General features: G+C 35.6%; 1 protein-coding gene and 1 long non-coding RNA gene across 2 annotated transcripts; one reads left to right on the top strand and one right to left on the bottom strand.

Annotated features, from left to right (window-relative positions):
- Positions 1–9,309: 9,309 nt before the first annotated feature.
- LOC133286484 (uncharacterized) lies at positions 9,310–11,301 on the top strand. The gene is made up of 3 exons (XR_009748127.1): positions 9,310–9,399; positions 9,557–9,618; positions 11,142–11,301. It is a non-coding gene; the product is annotated as an uncharacterized LOC133286484 (long non-coding RNA).
- Positions 11,302–13,338: 2,037 nt separating this feature from the next.
- On the bottom strand, positions 13,339–13,911 carry LOC133286485 (agamous-like MADS-box protein AGL62). Its single transcript, XM_061483903.1, has one exon. It carries the CDS (start codon positions 13,909–13,911, stop codon positions 13,339–13,341), a length of 573 nt encoding a protein of 190 aa, XP_061339887.1.
- Between the last annotated feature and the right edge of the window lie 357 nt (positions 13,912–14,268).

The raw sequence follows: 14,268 nt of genomic DNA, 5'->3' as shown, positions 1-14,268 counted from the left end.
ATCAGAGACCGTCTGGTGAACTTCAACCTCTTGAAGTACCACAGTGAAAGTGGGAAGGTATTTCCATGGACTTCGTGGTGGGATTGCCTAAGACTCAGGCGGGTTGTGACTTTATTTGGGTCATCGTGGACAGACTGACGAAGTCTGCCCATTTTCTTCCAGTGAAGGTGAGCTTCACTACAGAGCAGTTGGCCAAGCTTTATGTCTGTGAGATTGTGAGGCTTCACGGGGTGCCCGAGAGTATCATTAGTGATAGGGACCCGAAGTTCACATCTCGTTCTAGGAGGCGCTGTAGGAGGCTTTTGGTACACAGTTAAGATTGAGTACCGCCTATCACCCTCAGACTGATGGACAGACTGAGAGGACCATCCAGACCTTGGAGGACATGTTGCGAGCTTGCACGTTGGAGCAGGGCTCAGCATGGGATAGGTACTTTCCGTTGGTTGAGTTTTCTTACAACAACAGCTTTCATGCTAGCCTGGGCATGGCGCCCTACGAAACACTGTATGGTAGGAGGTGTCGGACTCCTACTTGTTGGTCTGAGGTTGGGGACAAGGAGCTTTTTGGCTTGGACTTTGTCCAAGATACCACCTTGCAGATCCATATGATCCGTGAAAGGTTGAAGCAGGCGCGGAACCGCCAGAAGAGCTACTATGATGTCAAGCATCGTCCGCTGGAGTTCAGTGAGGGTGAGCACGTGTTTGTGAGACTTTCACCTGGTACCGGTGTTGGTCGGGCACTCGGAGTGAGGAAGTTGAGCCCGCGATATATCGGGCCATACCAGATCCTTGGTAGAGTAGGACCTGTTGCCTACCGGCTTGCCTTGCCTCCGAACTTGGCTAACATCCACGACGTGTTTCACGTGTCTCAGCTTCGGAGGTACATAGCAGATCCGTCGGACCACTCAGAATTCTCGATCGTGGCGAGAAGCAGCTGAGGAGCAAGATCATTCCAATGGTCAAGGTGCAGTGGACCGGAAGAACTCCTGAGGAGTGTACTTGGGAGCGTGGGGACGAGCTTCTCCGGCAGTACCCCGAGTTTCGACCAGGTATGTTTCTGATTTTGAGGTCAAAATCCTAAAAAGGTCGGGTGAATGTAAGAACCCGCACCGTTAATTAAGGTATTTAATTAATAAATTATGTGAAAATAGGAAATGATTCCATAATTGACCCTAATAATTATTAAGAGGCTTTAATAATTATGGTAAGTGATTAAGAATGCTGAAAGTCGCTTTTCGGAAGAAAAGTGCAGATTCCGGTTCTGCTAGTCGGTATAAATGCGTAGCGAAAAAGTATCCCGGAAAATGAAAGTAAGTGCATGATAATTACTAGAATAATATATAGGACTTGTAAAACGAGTTTCAAGTCCAAATAATGAGAACTGGTGTTAGAAACCGGTACTGGCTTTGAGAAGCGCGTACCGGAAAGGTGCTCAGAAAAATATAATAAAAATATGATAATTCTTGGAAAAATGTGTAGTTTCAGATCCAAAGTTTGGGATTAAAATACTAAGCGTAGCAATTAAAGTTAATACTGCGTGTTTTAATGAGTTTTGGCTATATATACTATGTCTAAGGGCACATTGCCCTAGATACCTAAATTTTGAACGTGGCTTTTCTTGGAGGCTGACCAGAATAGTGTTCTTAGGCTTCCTTCTCCATTTCTTGATCAAGTAGTCACCTTTGATGCTTGTTCTTCCATTTAAACACTTGGTGAGGGTGAGGGTTGGCCTTGGGACTGCATTGTTGGCTTTTTTTTCTGAGTTAGAAAACCTGTGTGAGGGAGTTTGAACTGCTGAGTTTTGTGTTTGAAGGGTGGGAGTCTCATTCTTGACATTTTGATCTTTAAAGTGTCACCTTTGTGAAGAAAAACCTACTCTTGATGGTGTCATTTTCGTGCATCATGTTGAACCAGCTTTGAGTGGTTGTTGTGAGCTCCAAGAGCATCTCCCTCCTCTGTTTTTGAGTTGTGGTACGATCACCAACCTTTAACTTTAGTTTTCAGGCTTAAAAATGGAAGCTTGATGCATGTTAAGGCTAAAAGATGATAACTTGATGTTGGGTAATGCTTAACATACCTAGAAATGCATGTTTAAGTGTTTAAAATCGGTAAAAACTCAACCTTTGAAGGATATCTTCACGAAATGCAGTTGCAGCATTCTGTCGTGAAATATCTGGAGTTCTACCCGTAGAATATCCGGATATTGGATATCCGAATATGATATCTGGATATGGGGTTTGGGATATCTGGATATTGGATATCCGGATATGGGAATCTGTATATCCGGATATTACATATCCGGATATGGACAATAAGATATCCGGATATTGCATATCCGGATATGTCCCCGTGGAATATCCAGATATTCTGAGATTTCGTAGAACAGTAGCTGTGCTGTGTATACAGTAGGCTATTGGGGGTTTGTGGACCCTAGATTGATGAAGTAGAACTTCTGTAATTAATGAACTAAGCAAGAATCATGTGATTAAGGGCTTGTAGCTTTGTTAGAAGCTTTAAGACATAAAATGTAATGAAAAGGTGTTGTCTTTAATTTGTATGCATGTGGTACATGTTATAGATTTATATATGGTCCATATCAGATTGTGATCTGTTGTGATTGGACTTTAAGCTTGTGGCATTGGATAACTAGCTTAGAGGTAAGCTTTCGTGTCCTCGGTATAGCCATGTTGTGGTTCCACCATGTCCCATGGGGGTATGGTTATATGCATGCTGTGTTACATGCTTTTGATGTTTTGGAAATGCTGTTGAGCTATTGTATGTTAGTGCCTTGTTGATATGCATGGAGGTGTTCCACCTATACGGTAAGCCTGAGTATGTAGAACATACAATAGGGTGAGGCTGTGGGTGAGGTGCAAGCGGTGTTCCTTGTACTACGTGTAGGAGATAGACGTATTCTTACATTTCTCTGGCCAGTAGATAGTGATAAACACACATGCCATAGATATCTGTTGCACTACATAGTTTTGGAACTGATAATGACATAAATGCTTTTAGAACTTATATTGCTCATGTAAGTGAGCTTGGGGTGGAAGATCCTTGAGGACCCCTTGTCTTACTGAGATTTCTTGTTTAGAGATCTCACCCCACGTTTGGGGAATGCTTATTTCAGGGTCAGGTAATGTTCAGACCTCAGGCGGCAGGAGGCCGGAGCCGAGTTAGATTTGCTGTTATTTATGCTGACATGTTGGATGCTGGATTTACATGTTGCTTATATGCTTATAGCTTCAGTTTATGTTATGGAGTTTTATGTTGAGACTTGTTGTTTATGCTGTTTATTTGGTGAGCATGGGGATTGTCCATGACACATAGTATTGTTTATGTATTGTTTTATTTGGAGTTGTAATAATGTATCAGGATACGGTCTGGACTACGAGTTGTAGATCCGTGATTTTAGATACACACTTTATTTATATATTGAGGTATTTCAGTAGATGTCTTATTGCAATTTACATACAGGCGATATTTTATGAAATTGATTAAGTAACCAAGATGGTAATTGATAATAACGGCATAATTGAAAAGAAAAAGAATATTCCGCATTTTTAGCTAAGCACCGCTTAATACGATGTAATGATAACACTACCGGATATATACGGGGTGTTACAGTGTATGAAGGGTCCAGAATCATGGTGGGTAATGGGAATGGGAGTTCTTTTTGGGATGATAACTAGCTAGAAATTGGACCTCTTAGGTACCACACCATCCAAGAGATCCCTGTTGAGTTTCTTGATGCCAAGGTAGCAGATATGGTGAATTCTAAGGGGGAGTGGAGATGGCAGGAATTCAGGCCCTTGCTAAATCAAGAAGTCCTTAACCTCTTAGCTGGGTCTTGCCCTCCAAACCATGATACAGGAGAGGACATGGTGATATGGGGTCACACCCAGGATGGAAGTTTTCCACCAAAACTGCTTATAATTTACTTTGTGAGGAAGTTGATGTTCTTAATCCAGGGAATTGGAATCTGATCTGGGGATGGAGAGGTCCACCGAGAGTCAAATATTTCCTACGGCTTCTCCTTGGAGAGATGCTCCTCACCAATCAAAGAAGAGTTCAAAGGCACCTTGCTAGTTCCAGTATTTTCCCCAGATGTCAAGAGGAGTCTGAATGTTGTCTGAATGTTGTCTTCATGTAATGAGAGACTGCCCTTGGTCTAGGAAGGTTTGGAAAGATTTAGTTAATAAAAGTATGTGGCCTGAGTTTTTTTCATCTCCTCTGCATTCCTGGTTGATCACTAATCTGGACCCGAAGAAGGGCTTCCTAGGAGGTTTAAATGGTAGTATCCTTTTTGGCATAGCTTGCTAGTTCATATGGAAGGAAAGAAATAAGCTAATATTTGAGAATGAAAGGCCTGGTGAAGGCAGTACAAGTAGATTGGCATGTATCTACTGGTCAAATTTTGCAGAAGCTGAAAACTTGTATAGGAAAGCTGGCTTGCAGGTTGGTGGCAGATGTGAACTGGTAGTGAGATAGATACCTCCTATTGGATGGATTAAAGTTAACATTGATGGATCTTACAAAAGAGATGTCGGGCAAGGGGGATGTGGTGGAGTCTTGAGGGATGGAGATGGCATGTGGCATATGGGATTTGCAAAAAAATTGGGAGCTTGCAGTGCTGTGAAAGCTGAGATTTGGGGAATTCTAGTTGGTCTCCAAACAGCCTGAAACCTTGGATTTATGAAAATCATCATTGAAGAGGACTCCCAGGTGGCTATCAACATGATCAAGGATGGAGTTTCGGACAGTCATCCTTTGGTGAGTTTGATTAATAAGGTAGAGATAAAAAAAATTTGCGAATAAGCAACAAAACTCATTAAAAATAAACATAATATTTTTTTTTTCATTTTTTTTATGGACTATACATATCAATCCTCGTGGATCATCCCTTTCATTCCACTTCCAGTCCCTATGTTAATAGGGGCTGGACTTCTGCTGTTTCCTGTGGCAACAAAAAATTCGGCGTTCTGCGCACAAAGGGGGAGCACACTTATAGCGACATAAGTGAGAGAGCGGGATTGAGAGGACCCCGTGGGGCTCGAGGAAAGAGCTGAGACTCTGCAAAAAGAAAATGGAAATGAGATCAAAGGTAACGATATACCTCTCATGTCAAGGGTAATGGCAGAATAGTAGTCCAGAGTACGATTCAATCATAGAGATTGGCAGGTAGAATATGTTCATATATTTAGAGAAGGGAATAAAGTAGCCGATTGGATGGCTAATGCTGCTACTTCTTTAGATTGGGATACTAGTCTGTTTGACTCTCCTCCGAAGGGGTGTATGGGTGTTTTGGGCAGTGACTTGAGAGGGGTGGGTTGGCCTAGATTTGCTAGAGGCTTGTAGTTTGCTTTATTTCCTTTGATATTCAAATATATATATATATATATATATATATATATATATATATATATACTCTGCAATATGCAGGAGATAAATGAAAAACTTTTAAGATGAATCACATAAACACTGTATAGTGGAGATCAATATCATAATGAAAAAACGAAAATGATCCATAACATATAAAATGTTTGATACTAGTGCACCACCAATTGAATGTTGAATCAATAGCTAATTAATCATGATAAACCTACATTTGCACTATACAAATGGAAAGAAACTTGTTGAAAGATTATGTTATAATCTCGACTAGTCTGTTGTGCTCATATGAGTTTGTGGCATCTTTTTTTCAAGATATTTTGCTATATAACAGAAAGAACTGAAATCGTGATCCTCAGCAAGGGATTCAGCAAATTCAAGTATATCTTCTTTTCTTTCATTTTCTAAAAAAAAAAACTCTATGAAACTCTATGATTCACCAATACACTAATAAAGATTGCATTAAAAGAACCCAACATTGCGATGAAATTATAAATTTATAGCCAAAAATCTAAAAGACTAAAATGCAACGACAATCTCTCACTGCATACAACACTAAAGAAGGAGTTACCTGGACTCTGTAAAATGAGAGATTTCAACTTGAGCGTATGGAATTATCAGAGTCAGTAATTTGAGAGAAGCATTAGGGAGAGGATAAAATCGAGAAAGCTAAAAGAGAGGGTTAGGGTTTGTACCCGCACTACAAGAAAATGTGTGTTTTGCGACCGATGATTTGCGACGGTTAGTGGCTAACCGTCGCAGAATAAATCACAACGACGGTTGCTTCGACGTTCTACTGAATCGTAGTTGAAAATCACAATTTGACGACGGCTTTTAGCGACGGTTATAAACTGACGCAGAATGTTTAATTTGACGACGGTTTGAACCGACTCAGTTTAAAGACGGTTACAAACCGACGCAGAATGTGACATTTAAGGCGGTTAGCAACCGTCGCAGAATATAAATTTCATAATGGTGGATGTTTTTGTGAACAATGGCACTTAGTATGATTTGAACACGCTATACATTGGAGGAATTCAATGACAACAACCACTATGCCATTGAATTTATTGTAATATATTTATTACATACTTTTGTATAAATTTAAATCAACCTTTTCAACCGAGTCAATGATGGGTCTAGTCTTCATAACATTAGTTCAACCATCATTTTGTGGCTTTAATGTCTTTTATGTTGAATTTATCTCCTACACACATATAAAATTGTGTTGGACCCATCTTTTCATTCTCTTTTCTTTTCTCATCAACCCATATACTTTTATATGTGTAGGAGATAATTTTATCTCTTACAATATGAGAAACATCGAACCATAATTTTGTTGAGTATCCCCCCCCCCCCAAAATCTCTTTGCTATAATTTGGACATAAAGCACCGAAATTGAATATTGGTTACATAATTTCTATAGTAATTTCTCTAATATTAATATAAAGGTCGGGGCAATTAGAATGATGAAAACTTAATTGATAGAGTAGAATCTAGAAATTCAATGATGTAATATAAGGAGTAGTAAATATTGATCATGGATATCAATTTTGAGAGTTTGTTCATGTCATTGCATGTGTATACAAGACATGCTAGGTTACAATTATTCATATAATAAGGAGATTGCAAGAGAGGTGTACATAGTGAAGGATAACTACATATGTATAGTGGCAAGAAGGAGGTTGGGATTAGTTAGAAAACATAATAACAAGTATATTAAAAATATAAAAGTATATGTAATTTAAATTAAAATATTTTCAAAATATAATTTTTATTTGAATATATATATGTTTTAATATTATATTTTTTGTATATATATGTTTTTTATTTTTTTCTCAACTGATAAAAATTCGTATTTCATAAAGAAATATAAAAACTTTGTATTATTTTCCTTAAAAAAACTTTAAAATGCTATCTTTTGAAGAAATAAATATTAAAAAAATATTTTAATTAATAGATAAAAAAGGATAAAAATGTAACTTTAATAAAATCATTATAATCACAATGAATTTAAATTGATAAAAATTAACATAAAATTATATAATATGTGGGTGTGCAATCCCACCCCAAAATAATGTTTATTACTACGATTACCACAAAAAAAATGTTCATTACTACAATTGTGTTGTAAGTGTGGGTGTGCATTGCTCATAGGTGTGCATGTGTGTGTGTGTATGCATATGCATATGCTTGTGCGTGTATGGGTGGGTGTGCGAGCATATAGGTGTTAGTGGGCATACGCGCATGGGTGTGTGGTTGCGCGTGTGTGTGGGTGAGTGTGTGTGCGCGTGGGTGCATAGGTGTGCGTTTTGGGTCTGCTCATACTTCATCTTCAGACGACGATTCTTTTTGGTAGGGAGCAAAAAAAGGGAACGAGAGCCTTGCTTCCCAGTGAGCAGGCGAGGTTTGAGGTAGTAGCCCCGACGGGGTGTGAGGGCAGCAACCCCAGGACCGTGGAGGATAAAAATAAAATGATAGGAAATATAGTAATTATTAATTAATAGAAATTTTAATTATAAAAAAACTTAAATATTTTTAAAAAACAAGGGATAACTTTATTTTCACTCATTATGGTTTTATAGTTTCTCATTTGAGTCCCTTTGGTTTTAAAGGAACAATGACCAATGTGCCACATTTTTGGCATTAATATAATAAACTGCCACGCGAACAATAAAATTTACCAGGATGCCACGCGTTGAAGTTCGCTATGACTGATAGCAAACTTGGTAGCAATGATTTATTGGCACGTGGCACACTTTCGCAGGAAGTCGCTACGACTCGCAGCGAACTTGGCAGCCAATGATTTCATGACATGTACATTTTTTGAAGTTGACTAGACGAAGTTCACTACCAGGGGTAGGGAACCTGGTGCGCTACGTGGCACAATCTCGTTGCCCGATCAGAATTAATGTACCAATCATAATCAAAAAAAGAAAATTAAAGAAAATGACAATTTGATTAATGTACCAATCACAATTAATGTATCAATCACCAATCACAATTAATGTACCAATCAAAATTAATTGTGATTGGTACATTAATTGTGATTGGTGATTGATACATTAATTGTTTGTGATACCATTGTAACAAATTCGAATGATATTTGTGAGAGATAAAATATGTCAAATGAGGTGTCATTGAGTATATCTCGAAAAGTTATGTGAAATAAAATAAAAAATATATGATGTCGATATCCGAATAAAAAATTATGGCCCTCCGAAGTGATTGGTGATTGGTACATTAATTGTGATTGGTACAATCAAAAGATAATCTCATTGATACGCTAATTATGATTAGTAATTGATATATTAATTTTGCCTTTATAACCTTCGCAATTCATACTGTAAATAATAGTATTCGTCTTGATACATATTCTGATATTCGTAATATTTTATATAAATTTTTTAAAATCTGTATAGTAATACAAATAAAAATATTATAATAATTGAACAAAATTTATATTTATAATATATAATGTTAATTTTTTTAGCTTTAAAGTTATCCCAACTTTTTTTTTAAATATTGGTTTCACTTTTTTGATGGTATAAAAATATCACGGTTTCTTTCCAGCTTGTACGTTAGTTTAGAATGTGAAATTGACTAAGTTGCGCAATATTGATTCATAGAATGCAACCTTATTTTTCAAATAATTATCAATATATTAAAATTTGATTTCTGAAATCTTCAAGACTTGAAATGGAAAAGATAAAAATACATATTTACTGATAAAAATACATATTTACTTGAAATATTCAAGATAAAAATACATTAAATACATATTTTATTTAAATATTAAAGATAAAAATATTTACTGAATTATTAGTTTTGGATTACCGCTCCTTACTTTTTCGCTTTCCCCCTCCCTACCTTTTCAATTTCCCCCTCCACAATACCCTTTCAGTTACCTTTTCACCAAAAACACTTTTCACTTTACGCGCTCCACAATTTCTTTTCTCCTTGTTTTCTTCCCTGCTGCTACTGCTTCTCTGTCTTTCTCCATCAGTAGGTTCGTTTCCCATTCAACATTTTCATTCTCTTCTCTTTGGTTTCCCATTCTGCATTCTCAATCACTTGAATTTGTGAACCCTAAAATCTCTGCATGTTTTTTCTTTTTTCTTTTATTTCTGTTTTTATATCTTTTGTCCCTTTACTCACTCTCACAGATCGCCAGCGTGATTCAAGTTGCAGTCTCAACCTCACCAGCGTCGCCACCCATCTGTCTCCGGTAATGTCTTATATTCCCTTTCTGTCTACCATATGTCTATGTGAGAAAATGTTTTTGTTTTTCTTTCTTCATGAAAAGAAACAACGCATGGTATGTCTCCCACATCTGAGATGAAGAATGGCAAAATAGGTAGATAAACGAAGTAGGTTGATCCGCAGCCAAAAAAAATAGAGCCTCCTAAATTGAGGCATCAAATACCAACTTGAATGGAAAATTTATAACAGAATATTATATCTGATGATATCTCTATACAGAGAGTCGATATATTATATAGACTTAGAGAAGTAATTATGTACCTAGATGTCTGTATTGAAAGGATATTTGTTAATTTGAACATGCCTCTCTACCCTCAACTTGTTTTTCAACCAATCGGGTCAACGACTTTGGTTAATTAACATAATTTGGGGAGTTTGTTTTTTTTTTTTTTTTTTTTTAAATAAAGAAATAATTGACCACATGGATAATTGGCTATTTGCAAATGTTCGGTAGTGAATAGAAGTTGGAATATAAAACTCCTCTGGGGCAATTGCTAAGAATTTGATGGAAGGTTGGTTAGCTTTGTTCTCTATCTCTCTCTCTGTATTGTTTTCCCTTATATTTATCAATTTTATAATTTTCTCATTAATTTTACAAGTTTAAACTTTAGCATAGATTGTTTGTAGTATCTGTTAAAATATAAACTCGATGAAACATTTATATAATGATATCTATTTATACAGAGTAATAGTAATCAGATGACAGTAAACTATTAGTAAAATTTTGGGTTAGAAATGTATCGTATACTATTCCAATATTGGATTTAGGGTTTGAAAGTTATAGTTTAATGATGGAGGAGTTGGCTGGAAATTGTTGCATGGCTTCAAGTTGGGAAAACATGTCCTAAGGTTGATATAGTATTGAGATTTATGAGGAAATAAAAGCATTTAAATGGAAGAGAAAAATGGGAGATAAAAATTTCAATGGTATAGTTGCAATTTTGTCAAGGAGTTGTCTCTTAATTGCTGTGTCATTATTCCAATATGAACTCGAGGTTGTGTTCAAAACTTTGTTTCAAAAGAAAAATAGAAATTATTATCGAATGCTCTTCGGATGACTTAACAACCATAATTGTCACATTTCCTAAAACCGGGTTTCTTTTTTTACGATCAATATGTTACATAAATTGAATGACTGGTCGTAGGAAAGTTCGTTTGAATTAAATGAGTAAAAGATACTTGAAAGGTTTTTGAAAACAAATTAACCTGTACATGTTTAATATCCCATTTTTTGCATGTAGTGCTTAGTGATATATGCTTGTAAACAAATTATGATATATACTTGCAAACAAATTAAATAAATAAAAATGCTATTTCGGCAGCTGCTGAGTCTGCTAAAGAAGAGAATCTTGCTGTTTTTCTTCAAGATGATGAGATATTAGAAAGTGAAGGACCAAAGAAGGTCTTTCTGTTGAGGATCTGTTGGTTGCATTCTTAATTCCATTTATATTATACAAGAATGCCTTCTTTTTGTATGTATATTTGTAGGTTCGGCGGGTTGATCCAATTTTAGACATGGAAGCAGACCAAGGAGACGATTACACTCACCTTCTTGTATGGTGAATGAAATTATTCCTTAGTCTCATGTAAGAGGTTTTCTTATATCATGTTTTTTTTTAATATTTTTTTTTTTGCAAATGTTACCCATTTAAAGTAAAAATTTTAGTTGCAACTTATTATCATACTTTGCGTAAAATAGTGCTACATCTCTTATTACATTTTGCTAGCAATTTTGGTAAGAGGATAATTGGCAATCAGCTCTGGATGGCATGCTTATAGTTATGTAAATTTTTTTTTTTTTTCATTTCAAGGATTCAAACCCATATTTTACAATTCCTTTCCTTAAAGTTTCTAAAACTAACGATAATGACATTGTAAATGTTGATATTTCTCCAAGGCAATTTACTTAGGTAGTGGAAGACACTTTACTTAGGTAAAACATTCAGTACTCTATTGTCAGTGTTTTACATTCATGCACTTCTCTGCTTTGTGCTTATTGGTTGTAATATACAAGTATACTTAATGAAAACAACTTACTAGATGTAAATTTATGTTAATTGAAATGCCTTTGCAGTACTTGTAATTTATGGCACTTGTAATTTGTTCTAATTTAAATATTATTGATTAAGAGGTCTTTATTTGTCATTAAAATATTGTCTTCATTTGTAATTTGCAAGCTTCATGTTTGGAATCCTCCATTGGTATCAGAAGGATTTTACCAAATATTAACATATCATCCACACAACAAGGTCAAAATGAAGGATTAGCGACGTCTCTTGATGACTTTTTCATGGATAACATTTAATTTCTAGTTATTTTGAAAACTTTGGAATGACATTTTATTGGATTTTTTTGTGATCTTTAATTTCTTTTTAGATTACGGTACTTTGAGATCTTTATTTTTTGTTTAGATTACATCACTATGGGGGTTACATTTTGTTGGACTTTATTGTGATCTTTATTTTTGGTTTAGATTGCAATAATTTGGGATGATATTTTGTTAGACTCTTTTGTAATCTATACTTTTTGTTTTGATGATAGTACAAAACTTTAGGTTTGATATTTATGAACATTATGATAAATGGTTTACCAAAAAAAAGTTATGATAAAAATGACATTTTTATGAATGATCCTATTTTGTTAATAATTTTAATTATATTTGGACGACATGTCATTGTGGTTTCATTGCTAGTAAATAAACTTAAGATATATTTCAATAAATTATGTATAGCAATAATATTGTATATTTGAATAAATTTATAAAAAAAGTATTTCAATAATAAAAAAATAACAAATGACTATTATCCAAATTTTTAAAAATTGGATTTTTGAAATATTTCATTTACAAAAAATATTATGTGGCGGCCACACTGCCTTGGTAACCGTCGTTATATTGATCTCGACGGTCGTTCCAGCGGTTAATTTCAACCGTGATTGATTCTTTCCCGACGATTTAATTAGCGACGGTTGGTTAACCGTCGCACTACGACTTTAGCGACGGTTATAACCGCCTCAAAGACGATAGAAGAATAAAGGGATCGGGTTTAATGTGTTTTTAACAATTCACCGGGGGCGGTTTTTCAAATCCTAAATTTGGCGCATTGGGCGTTTGGAACGAACCTGTGGTGGTGTGGTTCAAGAAGCCAAGAAGGGAAGATAGAGAGATTCAATGAATATATATTTGCTCTGAAAGAGGTGCTATGAGAAGACACCCCCACATAGCTGCAATCCCACCCACAAGCACCTCTTTCTCTATACTTTCCCAAAACCGTATCCGAACGTTGTTTTCTTTGGTGGAGTTAATACAAGAAAAGTTATACTTACAATTTTTTTTTTTTTACAACTTCTTACAACCATGTCTTAACACCGTTGATTTACGCCAATCAACGGTTATTAATTATTTATTAATTCATAATAAATGATAACCGTTGATTGGCGTAAATCAAAAGTGTTAAGATATGGTTGTAAGAAATTATAAAAAAAAAAGTTTTAAGTATAACCTTCCTCTCAACGAACATAAAATTTCTAAATCATAAGTAGATATCGAACACGAAAAAAAGAAAGATCAATAATATTGAATTACAGTAAACATCTAGTTAACCATATGCTATTAACAATAACCAAAAAACTGTTTGGAACCATGGAACTAGTACAATCCAGCACGTGACATCCGCATCCACTCAATTCAAGATTTGATATCTGTGAGGGAGGAAACAATTGAAAGTGGTTGTGGTCGCAGTGAATTGAACTTCTTCTCTTGTGCTATAGCAACCAAATTAAGCTTCAAATTTTCCAAAGAAGCCTTGAAGTTCTCAAGATCGCCCAAACTCATCTCCTCAATCGAATTTTCCCACCAAAAGTTAAAGAAGCTATCAGTCATGATTTGTGACATTGCTTGCAGATGCATCTTTCTCTCCTCCAATTGAGCCTCGGAGGCCTCATATTGTAGAATTAAGGATTCAAGTGCCTGTTGCTTCTTCCTTTCATCATCACGGACATATCGGTTGGGATCCGAATACCTTCCTGCAACGAAGCGTTGAATGACAGTGTCTGTACTGGGATAGCCACAAGCATGAAGGTTGCCATTCTTCTCAGAGTTGATGATCAATGCTATTTCTGCCTCGCATAGAATGGATAATTCAGTGACTTTGTTGAAAAGCCCTACTTCATGTTTGGGGAAAGTCATTCTTTCCTTGATCTTTTGTTCCACTTTCTTAATTTCAAATTTTCTCTTGCGTGTGTTTGGCTTTGTTGCCATGTTTGTGTTTGCTTGATAAAGACAGACTCACTGTGATTTAAGAAAAGAGAAGAGAAAGGAGAGTTGATTATAATGAGAGAGACTGTTTCTATATATAACCCTTTGATTACCTATTCACTCAATATCTTTACATATCTAACACATATCTTGTGTATCAATAGCTGTATTCACACAACTCACAAGAGTACGCTTAAATATATTTCCTTTTTTAATTAGTTATCGCTATTAATACATATAACTGCCTATCTGAAAGTTATACAACTTCCTTTTTTTATGTCCGTTACTTCGATTTCCGAATTGATCCCAAAAATCATTCATTACTTTATTTTATTATTATTATTACTAGCTACCAGAATA

This window comes from Gastrolobium bilobum, unplaced genomic scaffold, assembly GCF_033153095.1.
Source record: "Gastrolobium bilobum isolate Gb01-03AN ecotype WA unplaced genomic scaffold, APGP_CSIRO_Gbil_v1 utg3342, whole genome shotgun sequence".
In the NCBI taxonomy this organism is placed as follows: Eukaryota; Viridiplantae; Streptophyta; class Magnoliopsida; order Fabales; family Fabaceae; genus Gastrolobium; species Gastrolobium bilobum.
This window is presented reverse-complemented; position numbering and strand designations above follow the sequence as displayed.

Bases quoted from the DNA above. Each gene is read 5' to 3' on its own strand.
- LOC133286485 (XM_061483903.1), bottom strand. From the start codon at position 13,911: ATGGCAACAAAGCCAAACACACGCAAGAGAAAATTTGAAATTAAGAAA.